At 38.4% G+C, this 20,203-nt stretch overlaps 1 protein-coding gene across 1 annotated transcript; it reads right to left on the reverse strand.

Annotated features, from left to right (window-relative positions):
- Positions 1–5,367: 5,367 nt before the first annotated feature.
- Positions 5,368–19,704, reverse strand: LOC124166675 (WW domain-binding protein 11). The gene is made up of 10 exons (XM_046544312.1): positions 19,499–19,704; positions 19,272–19,397; positions 18,919–19,016; positions 17,819–18,204; positions 16,372–16,789; positions 14,774–15,119; positions 11,562–11,711; positions 10,028–10,268; positions 9,542–9,642; positions 5,368–6,559 (listed from the first exon to the last, which is right to left on the reverse strand). The coding sequence occupies exons 1-10, from the start codon at positions 19,560–19,562 to the stop codon at positions 6,444–6,446; spliced, it is 2,046 nt and encodes a 681-aa protein (XP_046400268.1). The 5' UTR covers positions 19,563–19,704; the 3' UTR covers positions 5,368–6,443.
- Positions 19,705–20,203: the final 499 nt, after the last annotated feature.

The following is a 20,203-nucleotide window of genomic DNA, read 5'->3' on the forward strand; positions in this document are numbered from 1 at the left end:
TTATTCCTACATCTCAGGGGTGATTGAACTTGCCAAGCAGAAACTTGTAGGATCAGTGTCATGTATAAAAGGGAAGAGCATAAATCCATTTTGAGAAATAGCACCTGTGGTTTACAAGTACACCAGACTCCCGATTATCCAGCTGCGGTATATCTGTGTTGTGGATTATCCGTGCATAATTTTCACTCTCGCTTATAATTGTCTGCGATCTTCATAATAAATAAAATCAGACGTTAAATCACCAGAATTACTGCATTAATGCTAGGATACACCAGGCTTATTATTTCCATTGTAATCCCCTTCGTAAAACGGAAGCAATCGTGTGCTGGCTGCATTCACGGGAGCACCGTGTTCCTGTTTTCCAAGCCTAGCAGCACGCGACTGCGCTCCGTGATCGCGAATACCCGTCACGCAGCAGTTGCAACCTGGGTAACTTGTGCACGAGGCATGACTATGTGGTGTGGTGCCTGACAGTATAGTTTCCGACGTCGAGCAGTGGTTTTGAAGCATTTGTGCTGACCACTTTTATGTATCTGTGATCACTAAGCCGTGGATGTGTGGTTTTTGAAAACAGGCCTTACATGGAGCATTAATAATACGAGTACAACCATGTTATTGCAGCTAAAAAGATCGCAAACTGGCAAAGAAAGGTCTCAATGAGTCCGGGAAACACCCAAAAAAACTGAATAACTGCATAAATAATAATAATAATATATTGTTCGTTTTCGGTAAATTATGAATACATATGTATATACGAGATATTAAAGTGAAAGTTTGGGTTTTTCAATTATTCCTGCCGTCTCTCCCCATCATTAGCCTGGGTAATCGGGAGTGTGCTGTACCAAGGAATCGGATTTCTGAGAGATCTTTTCCTGTTTTTTTTATCTTTTACTAAGTAGGAATGAATTTTTATGCTCCCTTTTCAACTGATGTCGAAAATCTTTGGAACATGAGAAATGCCTTTTCCTCTCATCCCAAACTTTACTTTTGTGTACATAGTATCCAAAGAGATTAACTTTTCTCATGATAAATTTACCCTGCTCTTTTTTGTGCAAGTTATGTTTCCGAAGCCCTGCAGAGGAATTTAAGTTGCCCTATAGCATTTCAGTAGTTGGCAGAAATTGGCAACTTGTATGAATCTTGAAAATTTCTGAAGTTTTTGTCTGAAGTTGGTAAATGCTTTAAAAAATTTCCAATTAATCCAGTGTTGTGTAAGGATATTTTAGCCATTGCCACGATGAATAATGTGATAAAAAACTATTTTTGATGAAATGTGACTATTTTTTGTCAATATTATCAGTCAGTGAATTTCATTGAAAAAAAATCTCAAGGACAGGTTTTGGGTTGCATTTCAGAATGAACTCCATATTGATGCCTGTTTCCTCAACATTTATTCTCATTTAATCTTTTCCTTGACTTATTGAGGCCAATAATTCAAATTTATGAATCCATTTTCGTAAGTTTTTGTATTGACTAATCTTGCCTTTTAAATTTCTGCTGCATTGTATGAATAATTATTTTTTCATAGTATGTACATATTTTGAGCATCAGTTTATGCATGAATTTGGCTATTGTTATCATCTAACCACCTTGCAGATTCTTGTCAAACAGCTGTTTTATTGGTTAAATTTTATATTTTTCTCCTTAAGTGAGATGAAGTTGAATGTCTGTTTTAATAAATATTTTGGATGCATAAATCATGTAGTAAGAAAGTGCTGTGAACATAATTGGGGAAGGTAGGCATAGAGGAAACAAGAAATTTAAAATAATGGATTGAATTGTTATTTGCTGTATTTCTGTATAAATCATAATCTATTTCACCCTATTTTGTCTAAGAAATTGGGGAGAAATGTAATTGGGCCAAGCCTTTGAGTTGAGTCTAATGTAGAGTCCCAAGTGATTTATGTTATCCAAAATTGAAACCTCAAAAATTGGGCTCATAGGGGAAGGACTACATATATTCAAAGAAATTGTGTTTAAGAAAAATCTGCATTTAAATGAAATCATTAAGTTCGTATTACATATTTTGACTTTCATTCCTTGGCTGTATTCTTAAATTATTACAAAATGATTATCTATATGAATTGTGATTGTTTATGTCAGTTAATGTTGGACCGCAAGGAAAATGTCTGTTAATTATTATTTTTTGAATTTTTAACTGTATTTTTTAAACTACATAGATATAATCAAGTTACAAATGGAAAATACTATTTGAAATAATTAACAAATTTTTATGAATCGTTTCAAATTAGAATTATTATGATAGAGTGATATAATGTGTGTACTTCATCTGCCTGTGTTTCATGTGATTTTATGATTTTTGTTGCACACACTATTGTTGTGAGAAGCACTTGTGAAGATGGTAATATGTGCCACTTCTTTGTGATATAGAATGTGTATGTGATTTTACTGTATTTTTTCTGTTTTAAAAAATGCTCTTCTAATCCATTTTATTTTCTTTGTATGAAGAAACAGTGAAATCAATGTCCTCCTTTTTTATTCTCTCAGTCGAAAATGAAAGTAATTTGATCTCTGCCTTTAAAACGTCTATTTTATGATGCAAATAAGTCTTCATCCATGTTTTTAGAAATCAAATGTCCACCACCTTATCCAATGTAAAATGAATAAAATATCTAATGTTCTCACATCTTTCTTTTTTTCTCATTGGACAGTTTGGGATTCCTTGGATGACTTTAGTTAAGATTGTTTTTTAGACTTTTAGTACTTGGTTATTTTATATGAACTATACACCATTTACTTTTGGTGAAAATTTTAGTGACCTACATCTAGTATGTAGAGTTATGGACAAAAAAGCATAAGTAATGCAGAATCAGTAGTGAATAGGGTAGTTTCCTTCATTAAAGAAAACGAAAGGCATTGATTGCGACTCGTTACCCACCATTAGTGTATTCATAATACACAAATTATTTGGTTTTTGAAATACCGGTTTAGACGAATGGCAAGGGTCAAATTTTATCCTCATTTGAAAAAGGCCAGATTGGTGCCCATGCGATTCCACTCCACGTGACGTCACAGGGACCTAGTTTCTACACGAGAGGATAGGAGTTATGCATCGTCTGAGGTTACCAATGCATGCATGAGGCACAGAGCTCAGGGAAACATGTCTTAATAATCACCTATTAAAACTGGCTTAGGTCGGAAAGTTTTCTTCGTTTGATAAGGTATTAATAAACCTTTTTTAAGCCAAGCGCTACCAGCCAGCAAGGTACTCAGCTACCCGCTAGCATCCTGCGTCCTATCAGCGCTCAGAGCCTCGATCAAGGTCACCTCACAAGGCGGGAGGGGGAACCAGAAATGCATCGCACGGACTTTTTCCCATCATTCCTACTTACGCGTCGCGTTTTCGCGCGCTTGAAATTTTTCACTTTTCATTTAATCGCAAAAAATAGATATCGTCATTTAAAAATCTAAAAGCGTGAAATACGTACTCCAGGAGTAATAATCTTTCGATTTAAGCAATAAAAAAATAATTGGAAACCACCCTATTGTTCGAGACTGAATCTGTGTAAAAAGGTGCTCATGTTTCCAAAACTTTCCCTAAGGCTTCTTTATTAAATCCTTTCAACCATGAACATTTACCACGGGTAGATTTTCTATCTCTCCAGCAAGTCCTTCCCTTTGCAAATAGTTACGTCCACTTTGGGGTGGGACTGCTAAGAATGAGCCCTCTGAAAACAAAGGGTGGGGGTGGAGCATTGTAAGATTGCGGCCGCTCGCAGAGCTTTTGAGAGCATTGCCCTCAGTCCAGGATTAAGTGGTTTATTTCTTTTGTTCAGGACTACTTATTATAAGTGAAGAGGCGTGCAATGTTTAACCTTTTTACTGCCTCCGGGCCGATATATCGGCCCTCATTGGTTGTGCAAAAACTGCCAGGGGTCAATTTATCAGCCCGACTTATTCTACTTTTTTTCTTCGTAATTGTGGCCTTTTCAACGGCTGTAATTTAAGTAAACCCAATAGTCTATCTATCGTTATAAGCTATAAATATATCTTAAGCATTGGGAAAAAATGTAATGCATTAAAATAAAATTAATTAGCCAAAATGATTTCAAATCTGAAATCTTACAAAATCTGGAAAATAGCCTTGGCATTCTTCGCACATCCCACCCGAAATGGGCTGGTAGTAAAAGGGTTAAAATAACCCCATAGGTGGTGATGTTTGGACAGTTTACTGAAATATATTTGGATCGATTAGAAAATTCTCCATTAACACGTTGAGTGCCACGACAGTCATGGGTGACTGACACAGAGCTTTCCCTTCAGGCCGCGTCAGTCACTGGTGACTGACAGTATAAAATATGATAATATGGATAAAAATTGAACATTTTTTCATAAAATTTTAATAGATTTTATTAAAACATGGTAAACATAAAAATGGTCGTCCCTCACAAGTGTCACAAAATGTTATTACCTGTTTGGTCAAATTTCGTGTCATTTTTCTGCCGCACTTCCTTCATTGCACGATTTCCAATATTTTCGCACTGCTGAAACTCGACCAGGTGTCTGCAGATTGTGTCATTTCTTACTAGCGGGCCAAACTATAAAACAAACAGGCGAGGCACCTAACATGTTGGATGAATGCCCATATAAGCATTCCCTTTTGAACATGAATACCTTCCAGTACAACAAGAAATGATGGCCCTAATACGTTTAAAAATTTCTATCGAGTAAATTCTAATTTGCCAGAATTGCCCTTCACATTGCTGTACCACGATACTTGCGCACGCGGCCTGATGGGGAAGTCGATATAAAACCATATGGCACTCAACGTGTTAACTTCGTTTGATTTCATGAGAAACAAAATTCATCCATGCTCCCCTTTAGGTTTCACACATTATGTTAATAGCATTCGACCCATTAAGGCCATTTTACACGGGGCACGGAATTGCACAGGTTGGAACTGCATTAATTTCTAAAATGGCGTGGAATTGTGCGAATGCATGAACGACATCAGAACAGGGGCTATTCTGCCATCTCACGTTGCAGAGACCCATAATTATGCAGCCCATAATAGCTTTTGTGTGAAGTTTTAATGCGGCGGAGTTAATGAAATTATAGTGGTGGAATATTGATTGTGGTTACTTAACCCCAACATAATTTCGTGTTACTGAAATAAATATTTGCAATTTTTCCGTGTATAATTTCCATAAATGTGGAAAGGTCCAAGTATTTATTTCAATATAGAAAGATTCTACTCCATCCAAGGCCAGGAAATTCCGGCAACTGCCTGGGGCGACCCACCCCACCGATTTTGGACCCCTCTCGAGCGAAATTCCTGGCTATGCCACTGTCCTCAGTACATATATCATATCCGAGCTTGGGTTCAGTAAATCACAGGTATCAGGATAGTAGATACAGAGAGATTTATTCAGTCACATTACATAAACTTTAATTACAAGTTATGTCTCCAGTCCATGAAAAGTCTAAGATAATTTACAATGACGACCTTACTATATATCAAATACCATAAAAGCCATTTAATAGCTTTATTATCTTTGCACAGTATATGATATTATTTTAACACTGAACATATCTTGCGTATGGACCATGTCATTATTGCTTTTCTCCCCACATTCTTCAGGTTTGCCATAAGTGAGATCTCATGCAAAGGGATGCATTACTATTTACAAACTGGGCGAAGATATATTGTTTAGGTAGGCAAACTTCTTAGGTGACAGCAAAATCAAATCTCAATGGTGAAAAAACATGCACACAACGGGACATTTATACCAGCACTTGACACAGAATAATTTGCATGATGGAAACTAATTAATAAGGCTTGGTCAAGTCTCCATGAGATTTGTAACATACGCTAAGGTGGGGAAATGTAAGCAACTCACATCCAGAACACTTAAAGAAATATTTTGAGCAGTTGGCATAGTCGATTTCAAATTTACAAATGCCAAATAATAGCAACACGGAACAAGTAAATATACGAAAATCAGCAAACAAAGACATTGTTTAAATTTAAAGGTGATGATTTGTCTACTTTCTCAAATACTGAGATCATTATATCCAAGTTATGTTCAATAAAAGTTAATGTTAACTTTTGAGGCAGCTAAAACATCACCGAAGAAGTTACATTTGACTATTGACAAACTAGTATTTACTTTTAAATGCAGCAGGTTTGACTTCAGTAAGACTTTGGATGATTCCTGTGGATGGCAACCATCTTAAAACTGATAGTTTATCCCCATACTGTGCACATTGCTTTTCATGAATGAAATTCAATTCAGATGATTTATTTCTATTGACCTGCACAAATCCACTAAATATCAACCAGGAAGAATTACAAAACCTTATTACTTTGCTCAACTCATGAAATATACTAGGTCATATTTGATTATCCTGTACAAGGCTCAGTACTAGAAGGCACCAAATGAAAAGGAGATTAACTTCCAAGTCAACTTAGAGGAAAATAACTATAAAAGCCCTTCCATTTCTTTCATAAATTGTAAGTAAGCATCGTCCTTTGTCTGTGGTGCCGCAGCATTTGTCATTGGCTTTCCTGACACTACAATACTCTCTGGTTTTGATTCTGAAAAAAAAAACATAAGGGTTAAAATATTTCAAACATACATCTCATATCAGGAGATATATTACAAGAAAAATAATTTTTTAAATTGAAGCAAAAAAATTCTAAGTACTTCCATTACTCAAATGAAACTTAACTTTCAAAATTACAAGGTGCCATGCAGCAGAGTTACATGTTGAAATTAGATTAGTAACAATAAATAAAAAAGGCGAGCTCTACAGCCTCAATGTCAACGCTCGATTTTGAGAAATTCTCCCCGAGTATAACCCACAGAGTAAGTGTTGTGTGAGTGTGATTACTTAACGGAAGCAGCCTTAGCGAGGCCCCCCTAAACCCTCGCAAAGGTTCCTTCAGAGTTGAGAGAGTGATTGTGAAGGGTTTCCAGTGGAGAGGCTGGGAATCTTCCCGTTCCAGCATGCCAATACAGTGTTTTGTTTGTACCTGTGACAAGGTCCCCTCTTTACGGCCATTGGAGTTTTTTCATTTCCCAGTATATGTGTAACACTGAATGAAGGGGCTAGTTGATATGATGTAGAGGTTAACCAAGAGACTTGAGTTCCTTCCACAAGTGTCAAAGAAGGACAACATAATTCTCACTAAACCTTTCCTACCAACCAGATCATGCAGTCCTTATACTTCAGTGCCATGACATGGTGTTTTTTTTCAAATTTATTAGTAAAATTTAACCATTTCAGAGATTTTTGTCATGAATAACATAAACGACGACAGACACTGATACTCGTCTACAAACATAAGAAAAAGTGACCAAGCCACTCATTTTGATGAAATGAATACTCAACAATTATAGATGCCTGATCACTTCGGCATCGAAATTAGTTCTCTAATCTAGTAATCTAGCTTTAATGGGGGTACATCAACCTATTCCAAATAACCCTGGCTTAGGTTAGCCTTTGTAAGTAAGTTGAGGAGGTAGGTAGGGTACAGAAATATGTAGATAACAACTAAGTATGTACGAACAAATTATTCAGTAGAATTACCACAGACTAGCTAGCATCGTACCTTTGAAGAGTAATAATTGCGTTCCAAATAAAGAAAATTGACGTTTCCTCCCAGGTACTTTTGCACTATAGAGCAAACAACATTAATAGAAATTTTGAAATTGGTTTTTAAAGAAGACAAGAAAATTTGATTTGTTATTTTTCACTATTACCAAATACACTACCTTTGGGAATAAAGGAAAAAACTTAACACTTGGTGGATGGCATTGAATTCAGTGGGGTTTCTCCTATTCTTGAGGAGGTCCTTGCACTTGTTTAATACACTAGTTCTCTCCCTCTCTACCATTCGATGCTTCCCTCCTTTTCTCATTCTTTTACTCACTGATATACTCTTATCCTGAGAACCTGTTTAAACCCGAGCAAATCATCATTTTGTACCTGATGTCCACTGCTGGACTAACCTAGGGATCATGGCATGTGTTTAGTTATAATTTACGTAAAAACTTTGCCAATTATTTGAACAATGGAATTTCATATGTTTGAACCATGAAGTCTTTTATCTAGGCATAGAGGTACAGTAGACGCTTGTTAATACGAACAACGTTACAACAAAGTTCTCATATTTATGAAGCAAATCATTGGTCCTGACAAAAAGGCTAATCCAATCGATAGTAAAAAGAAACATTATTACGATATTACGAACCTCAGTCCCGGTCGGTTATAAAATGAACTTTATAACTAAGTTCCACAGGTAAGCAATGGGATTTACGTGGTTATACACTATGCTACGTCACAATCATAGCACTTCTTTTAAGTTCTCCTCGTGCACTGTGGCCAAGAGCATCAATTATGGTTCTTTCTTCAGTGGGAGACACTTCAGTATCCAAGCAAAATCATACATTAAGCTTCATTCCGGTGGAATCAAGGTGATCCACTCATTACAGATTGTAAATTGGCTGTATGGTAAGTCCTCTTTGGACGAACATTCGACTTTCGGAGATACGAACATTTGAAAAATTCCAGCCGAAATTTCAAATTTGGCACCAATAGAGTTGGCCGATGAGATGAGATGTGGCGTAGAGAAACTGACACTTTGAGCACAGTCTGAACAAAGTATCAATTAGGTAATCCCTTATGAAGTAAGGAACTCTTCAGCTTTTTGCTTGTTCGTCCTTCTAGCGGACAGCAAATTTTTTTCGACTCAGCACGTCGCATGCACTGCTAGATCCGTTCGTCACAGTCGCAAAATGCAAAATTGTAATGCACTGTTGCACTATGCAGGATAACCACACTTTCTGATGCCTTGTATAGGTTAACAACTTGCGAACAAGATGAGAACGCATCTTGTTTGCACGTCGAGGACTTACTGAAATAGTGCATAATTTAATCGGGTAAATCATACAAATGACTCTGAAGCTATTCCGAAGCGTGACTAGTACACGAGACTGAAGAAGTACACGAGATTGAAGAGACAAGGAATTTTGGCAAAGTATGTTTTTTTGTGATGATTCCTAAAAGAAACGCTCTCACGAAGTTCATTATTACGAACCTGTGGTTTTATAAGTGATTGAACGAACTATCACGCAAGCGAGCGTAAGTGAGAGCTTTACAGACCAATGTATGCGAGTGCATGTGTCCTGGGCGGACATTTGTTCCTCGGAGAAAATCCGGGAGGTGCTTGAGTGAGCTGCGCGATTGTTTTGTTTCGTAGTGTTTTAGCTTGTTTTCCATGTATTACCCCCCGTGTCAGCCTTGTAACTTCTCACCCCCCACTTTGCCCACCAAAGATTACGGCCTTGGGGAATTTATTTTCTTTCGACCGAACCTGTGGTTTTTCAGTCCTGTGATTGTAATAACTTTGTAATAATTTTTTTTAATTGACGAAATAATTTATTTCACCATTGGCAGTACACACATCTGCAAGGCTAAAGTCAAACTGTAATGGTACGCATGTTCCAAATGATTGGGAGAGGCTTGGGCTATTTGATGTACTAAAAATGTGTTTTAAAATTTCCAATTAACATACCTGGAATGAGATTGGAAGGTTTTCCATCTTTTCTCTTCTTGTCTTCTCTCCTTACTCTTAAAGCTGTAGGCAAGAACCTTGTGACATCTGCACTCAGGTTCCTAAAATAGGGATAAAAATATAATTTTTCCAAGTATTGACTGCATTAAAATGTCATTTGAATAAGATTAGGAAAAATCCTCAATACATTAGTAAAAGAAGACTATTTAAGTATCAAAAAACCAAGTAATGAAAGGCTTTCTACTTTTTTAATTCCTGATTTAACACCAACAAGATAACCTCCGTCTTGTGGCTTTAAAGTCCACATTTATTCCTCTCTAATGTGCTTTGGAAAAGTTCCAAAGAGGTCCTGAAGAGGTCCCCAGCAGAGGGGAAGAAATGTTGACTTTTAAGCCACCAGTCACGGGTTAATCAAAAAGTTTCATTAATTGACAACATATGGACCACAAAAGCATTAACAACTTCACCAATAAGATAATTACATACCTAATTTGTGGCTTAGCTTCAATCGTTGCTCCTGAACCTTGTGATTTGTCGTGGCCAACATCACCCACACCAGACAAACCGTCTCGCCTCCCAATGAGCTGTGGTGCGGCCGAGAGAACATTTGGGTTTGCACCACCAACGAGAGGGGGTATTAAAGGAGGATGAGGTGGTGCCACCTGTGGGACTTGGTGAGGTGGAGGAGGCAAAGACGTTGGTGGTCTCAACATTCGAGGAGGCATTCCTGCAAAATAAACCATCAAAAGGAAATATATCAGGGGACGCAATGCAACTAGCACACCCGTATGTTTTATTTCAATACATATTTATTTATTGGATTGGGTTGTTGTTAGACTGAAACAATCTAAGTTCTAAAATTTTTAATGATATTCTTAAATAACATAACTATGTACCACATAATGCAATAAGTAATTTTTGTTTGGCCATAGGAGCTATGGCCATCGCACCAACAAAAATTATCAACCACACTCAATATGTATTCAAATAACGCTGTAGACAGGAAATGAATTATTATTATTAAAGTATTCTACCGATTAAGGTATGTTTCCATGGAGTGCATAGCAAGAATTCCGGGAGCCTCCCCTTCCCTCTTCAATTCACATGTGATACAAAATGTAATCAGCAACTCCATGATTTCCTTCTTTCCAACAGAGAATAATTACTTTAATTAAAATTCACCATAATATATTTTAAACCTTAGGTATATCACAAAGAGATCTGTATTGGTTTCCAAAGAAGGTTGTTGTGGTCATCCATTATGCAAGTTTCCAGACATGGGACAGGACACATTGATATTTCGAAGATGGTGACGTTTAACCAACTATAGCATGGCTGAAAAGGTGGGGGAATTTTCTTCTGATTCCTCAATCACAGATCCAAAGGAAGTGCTGCCCTCAACAGAAGATGTCTGAGCCAAATTACACTAAATGCTACCATCTTCAAGATGTCATGATAACAATATCTGCTCCTTAAGTTGGATGATGCTTGGATGGCATGTATTTCTGGCAGGGAGTGTGGGAGTTCAACCCCCCCCCCTCCCCCCCAGAAATGAACATGAGATATGGTTCCCTTCTAAATAAACCCCCACTTTCCAAAATATACTCCCTGCCATTACAAATTCCCCTAAATTTCTTTCCTGGCTAAGTCTTGGTTTAACCCTTTGAACACTATGAGAACATATTTTTGCATAAAAATGCACCTTAGGAGTAATGCATGCATTGCAACTGACTGCCCTTAAAATATTCAAGCTGGAGAACCTATGGTAGCTACCATATGATCCTAGATCCTTTTTCAGCTGAACCCTCCTGATATTTTTAAATGCAAGGTGATCCTTCATCCAAAGCTTCCTTCTTCTACACAAAAGATAATAGGGTCCACCATTTACGACCAGATAAAACACTGGGAATTTAAGCAATCATCTTTGTACTTAGAAATAAAATACATACTAATTGTAAGACTTGTACCATAGCAGCAAGCATTTTGAGAATAAAAAAGTATCAAATTGATGATTTAATACCTGGAGGAGGTCCTGGAGGCAGTCTGATACCTCCAATTATATTCCTTGGTGGTGGTGGAGGGATTCCTGGTGGGGGTCCTGGGGGTAGACGAATTCCAGGAGGCCCTCGGAAAAGCATCAACGGAGGTGGAGGCATTCCCATAGGAGGGCCTGTAATCAACGGGAGGAAATAAAGCATTAAGGGTTACTGAGATGGGATGAGAATATACCCATCAGCAGATAACCCAATAAGTATATAGAGAAGAATTCCATCTTTAAATAAAATAAATAATGCAAAAAAAGAAAATTAAATCGAACACCAAGATAAGGAATTTCTAAAAGATAAATATAATATGGACAACAAAACAAAAAGACTTCATGAAGACTGGTCAACCAGTCCTTCCTTCTAGCATTCTCAACTCATAAAAAAACTCTAACTATGAATACCTGTAGAATTATATTTGATACCTGGTAAAATTATTAGACTAAATGCATGATAGGCACAGAGGTGAATTTTTTCCCATGCCCTCATGGGCACATTTGGTTACATGGCTAAGGTTATACGAGCAGAGATCAGGTTGAAATCAAAACAAACAAAAAAAAACTTAACCGTAACATGATTATTGTCTCGTATACAGTATGTGATTCATTAATAAATAATTATTTCTTTCAAGGAAGACTTCATAGTGAAGTACAGTGAGTCCTCGTTCTACGTCACCCCGTTTAACGTCATTTCGCGATAACGTCACGTATTTTAAATTTCGCGCGAGAAAAAAGGCGAAGTGGCAGGCGTTACAGGTTGTTTGTTTCGTGGGCGGTAATACGGTCAGTCTATTCAAAGTGTAAAACGGTGTGTATATTGTTAATTGCGATTACGGTTTTGGCAAATTTTAGCATCAGAGACGTTTCCACGACAATGTCCAAGAGAACAATGTTCACAATAATTTTGGTTCCTGTTACTGCGACGATGTTTCAGCGATGATGATGCCCAGGCGACGCCCGCCCGCCTCAATTCACAATTAAAACCATCTCTTCGATCTCATAATCCCAGTTTGCCCGCCCTCGCTCATTTCCGCCATTTTGATTTCGCTCTTACCGGTCTGAAAAGAAATTCTCGTAGCGAGGGTAGGGCCTATGGACCGGAGCACCGGATCCCCGGTCTGTAGCGTCTGGTAGCATTCATTGGACCGCACTATAGCAAAGCCGAAAAGCAAATGCGGGAAGATTCAAAAATGGAGAAGGATTTACGTCACTGCTGCTATTGTCGTCGATGAAGACAGGAACTCATATTTATGCCATAGTTTGGCATTCCCATCGTAAAATATGCCCCAGATATGATACGCCAAAATTTTTTCGCATTGGAATTGTGAGGTCTAGTAACCGATATTCAATTTTTACATTGTTTTTATGGGATATTATGCTTCGATTAACGTCATTTCGTTTATCGTCACATTTTTCAGGAACGGTAGGTGACGTTAAACGAGGGCTCACTGTATGTATCAAAAACCTAATAAATGTAGCACGTCATCATTCAGTGCTTATCCACATTTAAAATCACAATAAAGCCCACACTGAAAGAGATTAAGTCAGAGTTCCAACAGGTACTCCAAGATGAATTCTGCTAAACCTGTTCATTGGTATTATAATAATAACATACTCTAAGGCATACTTCTGGAGATCATTAGCTGGAAATTATGGGCAAGAAACATAATTTAACATGATACGTACATCTATGGATGGATATATCTATTTATCTATATATTGTTACTCCACGGGGTCACCGGGTGGAGTGCAAGCCAGCGCGGTCGCGGGTCAGGGGAGTAGAAATACGGAACTCGCGCGCGAGAGAGCTTAACGCAGGTTGGGAGGCAGTTGTTCCCGAACAACGAGAGGGGAAAAAAGGAGGGGAAGCAGAGGAGGTGTGAGTTTTGGAGGTGAGACCCGGTGTCTCGCTCTCTCTCTCTCTCCTCAATCACGGCGATGAAAAGATCTCAGCCAACCTTGCCTGGCGGAAGGTCGGCGATGGCCGGAAGGGCTGATTACGCGGTGAGACAACGATCCCGATTTTGAGCAGCGGTCTCGCCGGAACAGCTGTGGAGTTTCGCCGTGACGCCGGGAGTTATCCTGGAGTTCCACCAGGACATCAAAGCTGTGAGCCCCCAAGTACTTGCCCTGCCTGTAATTCGTCGTGTTGAGTTCTCTCGCGATTGTTTCTGATGTGAATGAGGGAATGGGGGGTCTGTTTTCCGAGTTCCGTATTGTGGTTTGCTTGCTCGCGGGCGGCGGGTTACGTGAGCCAGTCATTTCACGTTGGCTTCTTCTCCACCCGAAATATTCATTTCCATCGCATGCTTGGTCTGTTTCTCTTTTAATGAAGGTAATGAGATTTCATAATTGTTTGTTAATTATAAAAACAAATGCTGTTATAGATAATTGTATCCTGACCTTTCATTTGGCAACCTGTCACGGTTCCTCGGACGAGAACCTACCCGATTCACGTTAGCCTGGTATTAGTTTAGTGGTAGTGTAGACCGAGGGACGGCGCCAATAACGGTACAATATGGATGTGAGATTTGGACGATGGGGAAGAGAGACAGGGACAGGATTAGGGCATTTGAGATCTGGGTTTGGAGGAAGATGGAGGGAATATGGTGGACGGAACGAGTTAGAAATGAGCAAGTGTTAAATAGGATAGATGAGAAAAGAACGTTGATGGACAAAATAAATCAAAGGAAAGGTAACTGGCTGGGACATTTGATGAGAGGGAATGGAATTTTGAAAGTAGCTTTGGAGGGAAGGGTGGAAGGGATCAGAAGAAGGGGAAGGAGAAGGCTGAAGTTCATCGACAAGTTAAAATTGGAAGGTATGGAGACTTGAAGGAGATGGTCGGAGAGAGGAGGGAATGGAGAGAGGATTGGCGAGGGGGACCTGCCGAAGGGCAGAACACCACAAGATGATGATGATGTATATCTAAATTAGTTAATTTTTTAAAGTTTCATCTTCCATTCTCAGGCAGCCAACGAATTTTCAGCCATTCATGATCACAAATGAGAGTCAATTATTCAAGCAAAAATGAAGGTATTAAAACATTGAAATTGGGGTTTTAAACAAAACAATTTAAATTGAATTGGGGCAAATAGCATCGAGTATCTGAAAGTAGCATCTGGATGGCTAAAATTATAGTAATAGAGGCATCTGTAGAGGAAGGGTGTTCATTGTCTGCTGCACATCACCTTGCTGCTGGCCTCCCATTTGTTGGAGCTGAGGTGGCGGCTGGTTCATCAGTGCTAGCGGAGGAGGCGGTGGAGGACGTGGGATTCCGAGGGGCTGGGGTGGACCCATCTGCATCTGTTGCATTTGTTGGTGCATCAGCTGCGACTGCTGGATCGCTTGCTGTTGCTGCTGCATGGGCATTGGTGGGGGTTGAGATGTTGGTGCAGGCATAGAGGGCTGCTGCTGCATCCTGGTCTGTTCGACACGCTTGGCACTAGCTTCTTCTTCATCCTCACCAATCCTGGATATCCTAGTATTCAAATCTGCTTGTCTATCCATCTCCCTCCTCCTATGTACTTCCTCCATCTGCACAAGAAAGGCAAGCATAGAATATACTATGAGGACTGAGGTAAAGAAATACATAATTAAATGAGTATTTATCATAAAATTGAAGAGTAGTATGCTTCATAAAATCCCAATTATATATTTTGCACAGGAATTTTATTGGGAAAATATATTTATATATTTTGAAAATTAACGAATGCTTAGTTAAAATATTCAATTCCATATTTTTAAAATTTCATCTCAAGTCAAGTAGTCAAACAGATGGTTTACGTATCCCAAGATTTTAATGAAATCAAATTTACACTTTAAGGCAATTAGTATCTTATTTAATTACTAAGAATGAAAACTAAAAAATGATATAAATTAAATAGAATTGCAGTGGAAGCTTGGTAATCAAATTCCCAGAAAATCACTCACTACATCATGTGCTCGTTATATCCAAAGGTGAAGATGAAGCCCCTAAATTCCCACGTTCACCTTCATGTAACACCGTATCAGCTTTTCTTTTGAATCATTGATTTTTCACAGAGGAATAAGATCAGCATTTGAGTTAACAAGCATATTTGTACATGATTTTACTCATAAGATATCGCAACACAATTATTAGAGCTTGTTAACAAAACCATGCATCTGTGGCTTCCTGTACCTCTATGCAATAATGTGATCACTGGTATGGTATAATCTGGGATAGGTAAAATGTGCAAAAATCATTCAATCCCAACCCACAGACTGAGTCTTCTCCCCAAACAAAGCTATGCTTGCCTTAATGTTGCAGTTCTTTCATAGACTCCTATGCCCGCAAGCCGGGTAGCCATTCATCAGAATTGTGCCCTGTGATTTCATTGGCATGGCTACCTGTATTGTATTTGCGATGCTTAGACATTTATTGGGTAGCGAAATAAACATCTTAAACCTATTTTCAGAGTTATTACCACTGCAACTGCCCGTAAAATGAGTTGATCCCTGATTACTTTCTAGTTAACCAGTTGCACAGTAGCAGGCCACACATCCTCCTGTCTGAACAGATATACCTTGTAATACAGAGCACATAGCATGGCAGGGACTTCTTGGCCTCCCAATACATATCTGCATTTTTTAAGTGTTATCAGAGGACTTCAGACACTACAATGCCAATAACTCATTATAAAGCAATTCTTGCTATATAACATACTAACTAAAATGAGCTTCAACAGAAAGCAGAAAGCTTAAGTCATTCTACATCAATCATTATCTAGCTGAGCGTAAGGTAATGGCAGGATAGTTTTACGCTAACCTCTCTCATGAATTCGTCAATGTCCTGCCCAGCCATCTGCAACATCTTCTGCTGCAAGGAAGTTGGCTTTGGTGCGACCGGCTGCACATCCTCCTCATCACTCTCCTCGGCCCCTTTATCGCCCCTCTCGTTCTTCCCATCATCCTCGTCCTCTTTGCTCCCCTTCCGTGGGACAGCCTCGTCCACTTCCATTTGCTCCGTTGAAGCCTTCCCTTCATCACCGACTGCATCTGCAAACCTGATCACCCGAGTCCTCGATGGCCCCTTCTCCGTGGAGCCCTCTGCTTCGTTTGCGGATGCCTCTTTCTCTATTTCCTCCTCCTTCTCCTCTTCTTCCTCCTCCTCCTCATCATCACTGAGCTCAGGTGGAGGGCCGACCGGCACTCCAGGGGGCTTCTTACCAGGAGGCAGGACATGACTAGAGTGACAAAAACCCAAGGGATGATGCCATAATTCACTATCTAGGCTAAATTTGAAAAAGAATTGAACAATGATATGATTGCAATGGAAGAGCTACAAATCATTACTAGGGCTTAATCCGGCCACTGGCCTTGGTGGCAGTGATGTAAAGTCCTCACCTGCCAAACAAGAGGTCTCTGGTTTGAGTCTCGCCTCACTAGATTGCCCCTACCTGGGGGATGGTTGTTTATGCATGTGTAATTCTTCAGTTTGTTAAGAACACCAATGTAAAAGGCCATTATTTTTCACAAATTTTCTGGAAATTATTTCATCACCGAATAATAAAAATAAGGTAGCAAAAATTAATGAGATAGCCTCGTTTTACAAGATTAGAGCCTAATAAAGGTACTAGAGCCCTGCTAAAGCATGCTGCTGAAGCTCAGTTGCCTCACTGAGCCAGATTGATCAGTCTTTGAGGGGCTCATTTGAGCAGCTTCACACCACTCCAAAAGTAGTGAAAAAGGTTAGAAAAGCTCAGCTTGCCTGCAGTCAAAGTCAAGGGAAAACTCCTGGAAAAATTGCATTCACATTTACCAGAAAACTCAGGCATTGAACAGCTCAAAAATGTTGCATTTCTTTCTGAAGAATGAAAAAGAATGCTTTCATGTATTCTGTAAGTATGGAGAGTGATTTAAAAAATAGCCTTAAAGCTTCCATCAGGCTTTTAATAAATTTCAGGAAGAAAATGCACCGAGTTTTCCAAAAATTCACTGACTTTGCTTGTACTTATCAGGTCAGAGGTGCACCCATTGACTGACTATTTTTATGATTCATGGCTACTTCAAACATCCATAAAAATTTATGATATCATCACATGATAACAAGACCTTAGTTGTGTATCATTAAGAGAAAAAATATTATTATTATTAAATATTAAAATTATTGACATAGTGTACAGCACAAAGGCATTCACAACTCTAACTAGATTAATGTGAATTTTTAGGACAATAATGTTCTACATATAGGCAATAGATCACACCATACAAACCTGTAGGCTGAGGTCTTTTTCAAAATTCCCTGCACTGGTAAGCTAGGGCCTATTCCTGGAGGAAGATTGGGGAATGCTGTGGCCAGAGAGCTAGCAATAGCTGCCTGGATAGGGGCAGTAGGAGGCAAGAGCGATGGTGGGAGCGGAAGGTCAGCAGGCAAGGGTATCTGAGTGGTTGGATCCTCCTCTTCAGTGCCGATGATGACAGCCAAGGAGGGATCTGTCTGCATCAGTGAGGGCAATGGAAGTGGCAGTGGGATTTCATCCACTGTAACCTGCTGGGCATGGCGCACCGACTCAAAGTATGCCACCAAACCAGCCCTGCTTCTTTCATATTCAGACTCTAGGCGCTTAAGCTCAGACCACCGATCTGGATCTTCTTTGTTCTGAAATAAAGATAGACGCTCTTTTCATTATTATTAATAATAATCCGACATTGATATAACAGCTTCTCAGGCCAAAATTAGATGGATGATTGCATCTGATTAACTTTCAATAGCACAACACGATTAAAAATCTTTGCATTAGGTGATTCTTTGTGATATTAAGATTAAAAAAAACTTAAGATAACTTTAAATTATATATATATATATATCTACAAAAGTCTTATGAAGAATTCAAAAGATCACACTAAAATTTAATGAATACTATTTGGAAAATCCATGAAAGTTAATAATTCCAACAAAAAAAAACAGAAATTAATTTTTTACTCCTAAATACATTTAGTCACAAGGCTACAATGTAAGCTATAATTAGAAAGGCATTTCACTAGCAACTATAATTCAAGAAGCAGAAAATTCCATCATACCATCTTCAATTTACACATAATAAATACTCAAAGGAACCAATTTGAAAATTTATGCTAAGGCAAAACTAAAAGAAATCATCCTAGAAATACCACACTAACTTTCAAGAGAGTGCCAATGAAACATCATCCTAATCGTGAAAGTGTAGAGGATAGACCCATTCCATAAATTCTCCTCAGCATGTGGCAAAAAGCAATTAATTCACATTGAAGTTCAACCTTTTGCATTTTTAAATTACCTTCCCAAAATTTTTTCGAAGCCAGTTACACACAAAAAACTAAAAAGTATACTTACATAAAGTTTTAAAACTCTTTCAAATGTGTCCTTAAGCTTTTTTCTTTTGTCCTTAAGCACCTTTTCATTCAGAGGTGGAGGCTGCAACACATTATATTCTGTAACACAGACGTTAAGGGAGAATGACTAAAAAAATCGCTAAGTTAGTTAGGCATTACTAAATATCAAACGAAATGGTGAATCGTAAATCATACATCAGCATTTTGAAAGCAAGAATACATGTACCTCTTGCACAGCAGAATAGAATATGGTATCATTCTACCGTAGAACTAATATCTTGGGAGTTGAGAAGCGATAAACACACGCGACGTTCTAGCAAAGGAGAGTTTTAAGTTTAGTAGGTGAGTGTTTACCCATTTGATCAATCTTCTCCATTTCAGCGATCAGCTGAAGAGGATCTTTCCCTTTCAGGACAGCGGCACGCACCATTTGTCTCTGTTTCTTGTTCTTCTTCAGTTCCTTTTTCCTTGCCTCTTTCCCTAAGATATACAAATTATCAATAAATTCGCTATTTTTAATGAAGAAGGTTGAACAGAAATTATTAATTGGTGATATGCATTCAATGTTTAAGTAAACATACTTGCTTGATCCGTGGGGTTCATATACTTCCCACTTTTAGTGGTATTAATCGACCGACGCCCCATGATTTACTGGTTTCGACGGATCCGCTTGACGAAACTCAGAAAACTGGATGAATAAATAGAAAAATACTACATATCCTTTTCAAAAGGCTGAAAACTCCTCGCCGATTCCTTGTTGTTGATGGTTCGCAAGCTCCAAATGAAAAACGATACCACGATACATGATATGTAGTTCACTTATCCTACCGCCGCCGATGGTCGCGCTGTAGTCAAGAAAATTTTTTGAAAGACGCCGCGATGATTTTTGGAATAATCAACCACTACATACGAAGAAAGGAAACAATTAAGGTTAATTCTTTCCTATTAAATACATTGATTAATAACACTGGAGGAATTGAATAGCTGAATTATTATTATGTTACTCGTTTTTGCTTTCCTTTGTAATGGTATATCGTGCGTAACCTTAAGGAAAAGTACTGGTTAGAAACTATTGAATTTCCACCAATTATAAATGAAATATCCCATTCCCTTCTATTTTTTATATATTTTATCATTAAATGGTCTGTGTTTTCCCAGTAACTAATAAAATATGACAAAATGGTCATGGACTAATGAATGTACTAATAAGAAGCTGGTGCGTTACCAATGATTTTGTATATTACCCAGTTACTGGTTGAGCTAAAGATTGAGCCAGTAGAATTATT

The sequence above is a fragment of the Ischnura elegans genome, chromosome 10 (genome assembly GCF_921293095.1).
Source record: "Ischnura elegans chromosome 10, ioIscEleg1.1, whole genome shotgun sequence".
Classification (NCBI taxonomy): Eukaryota; Metazoa; Arthropoda; class Insecta; order Odonata; family Coenagrionidae; genus Ischnura; species Ischnura elegans.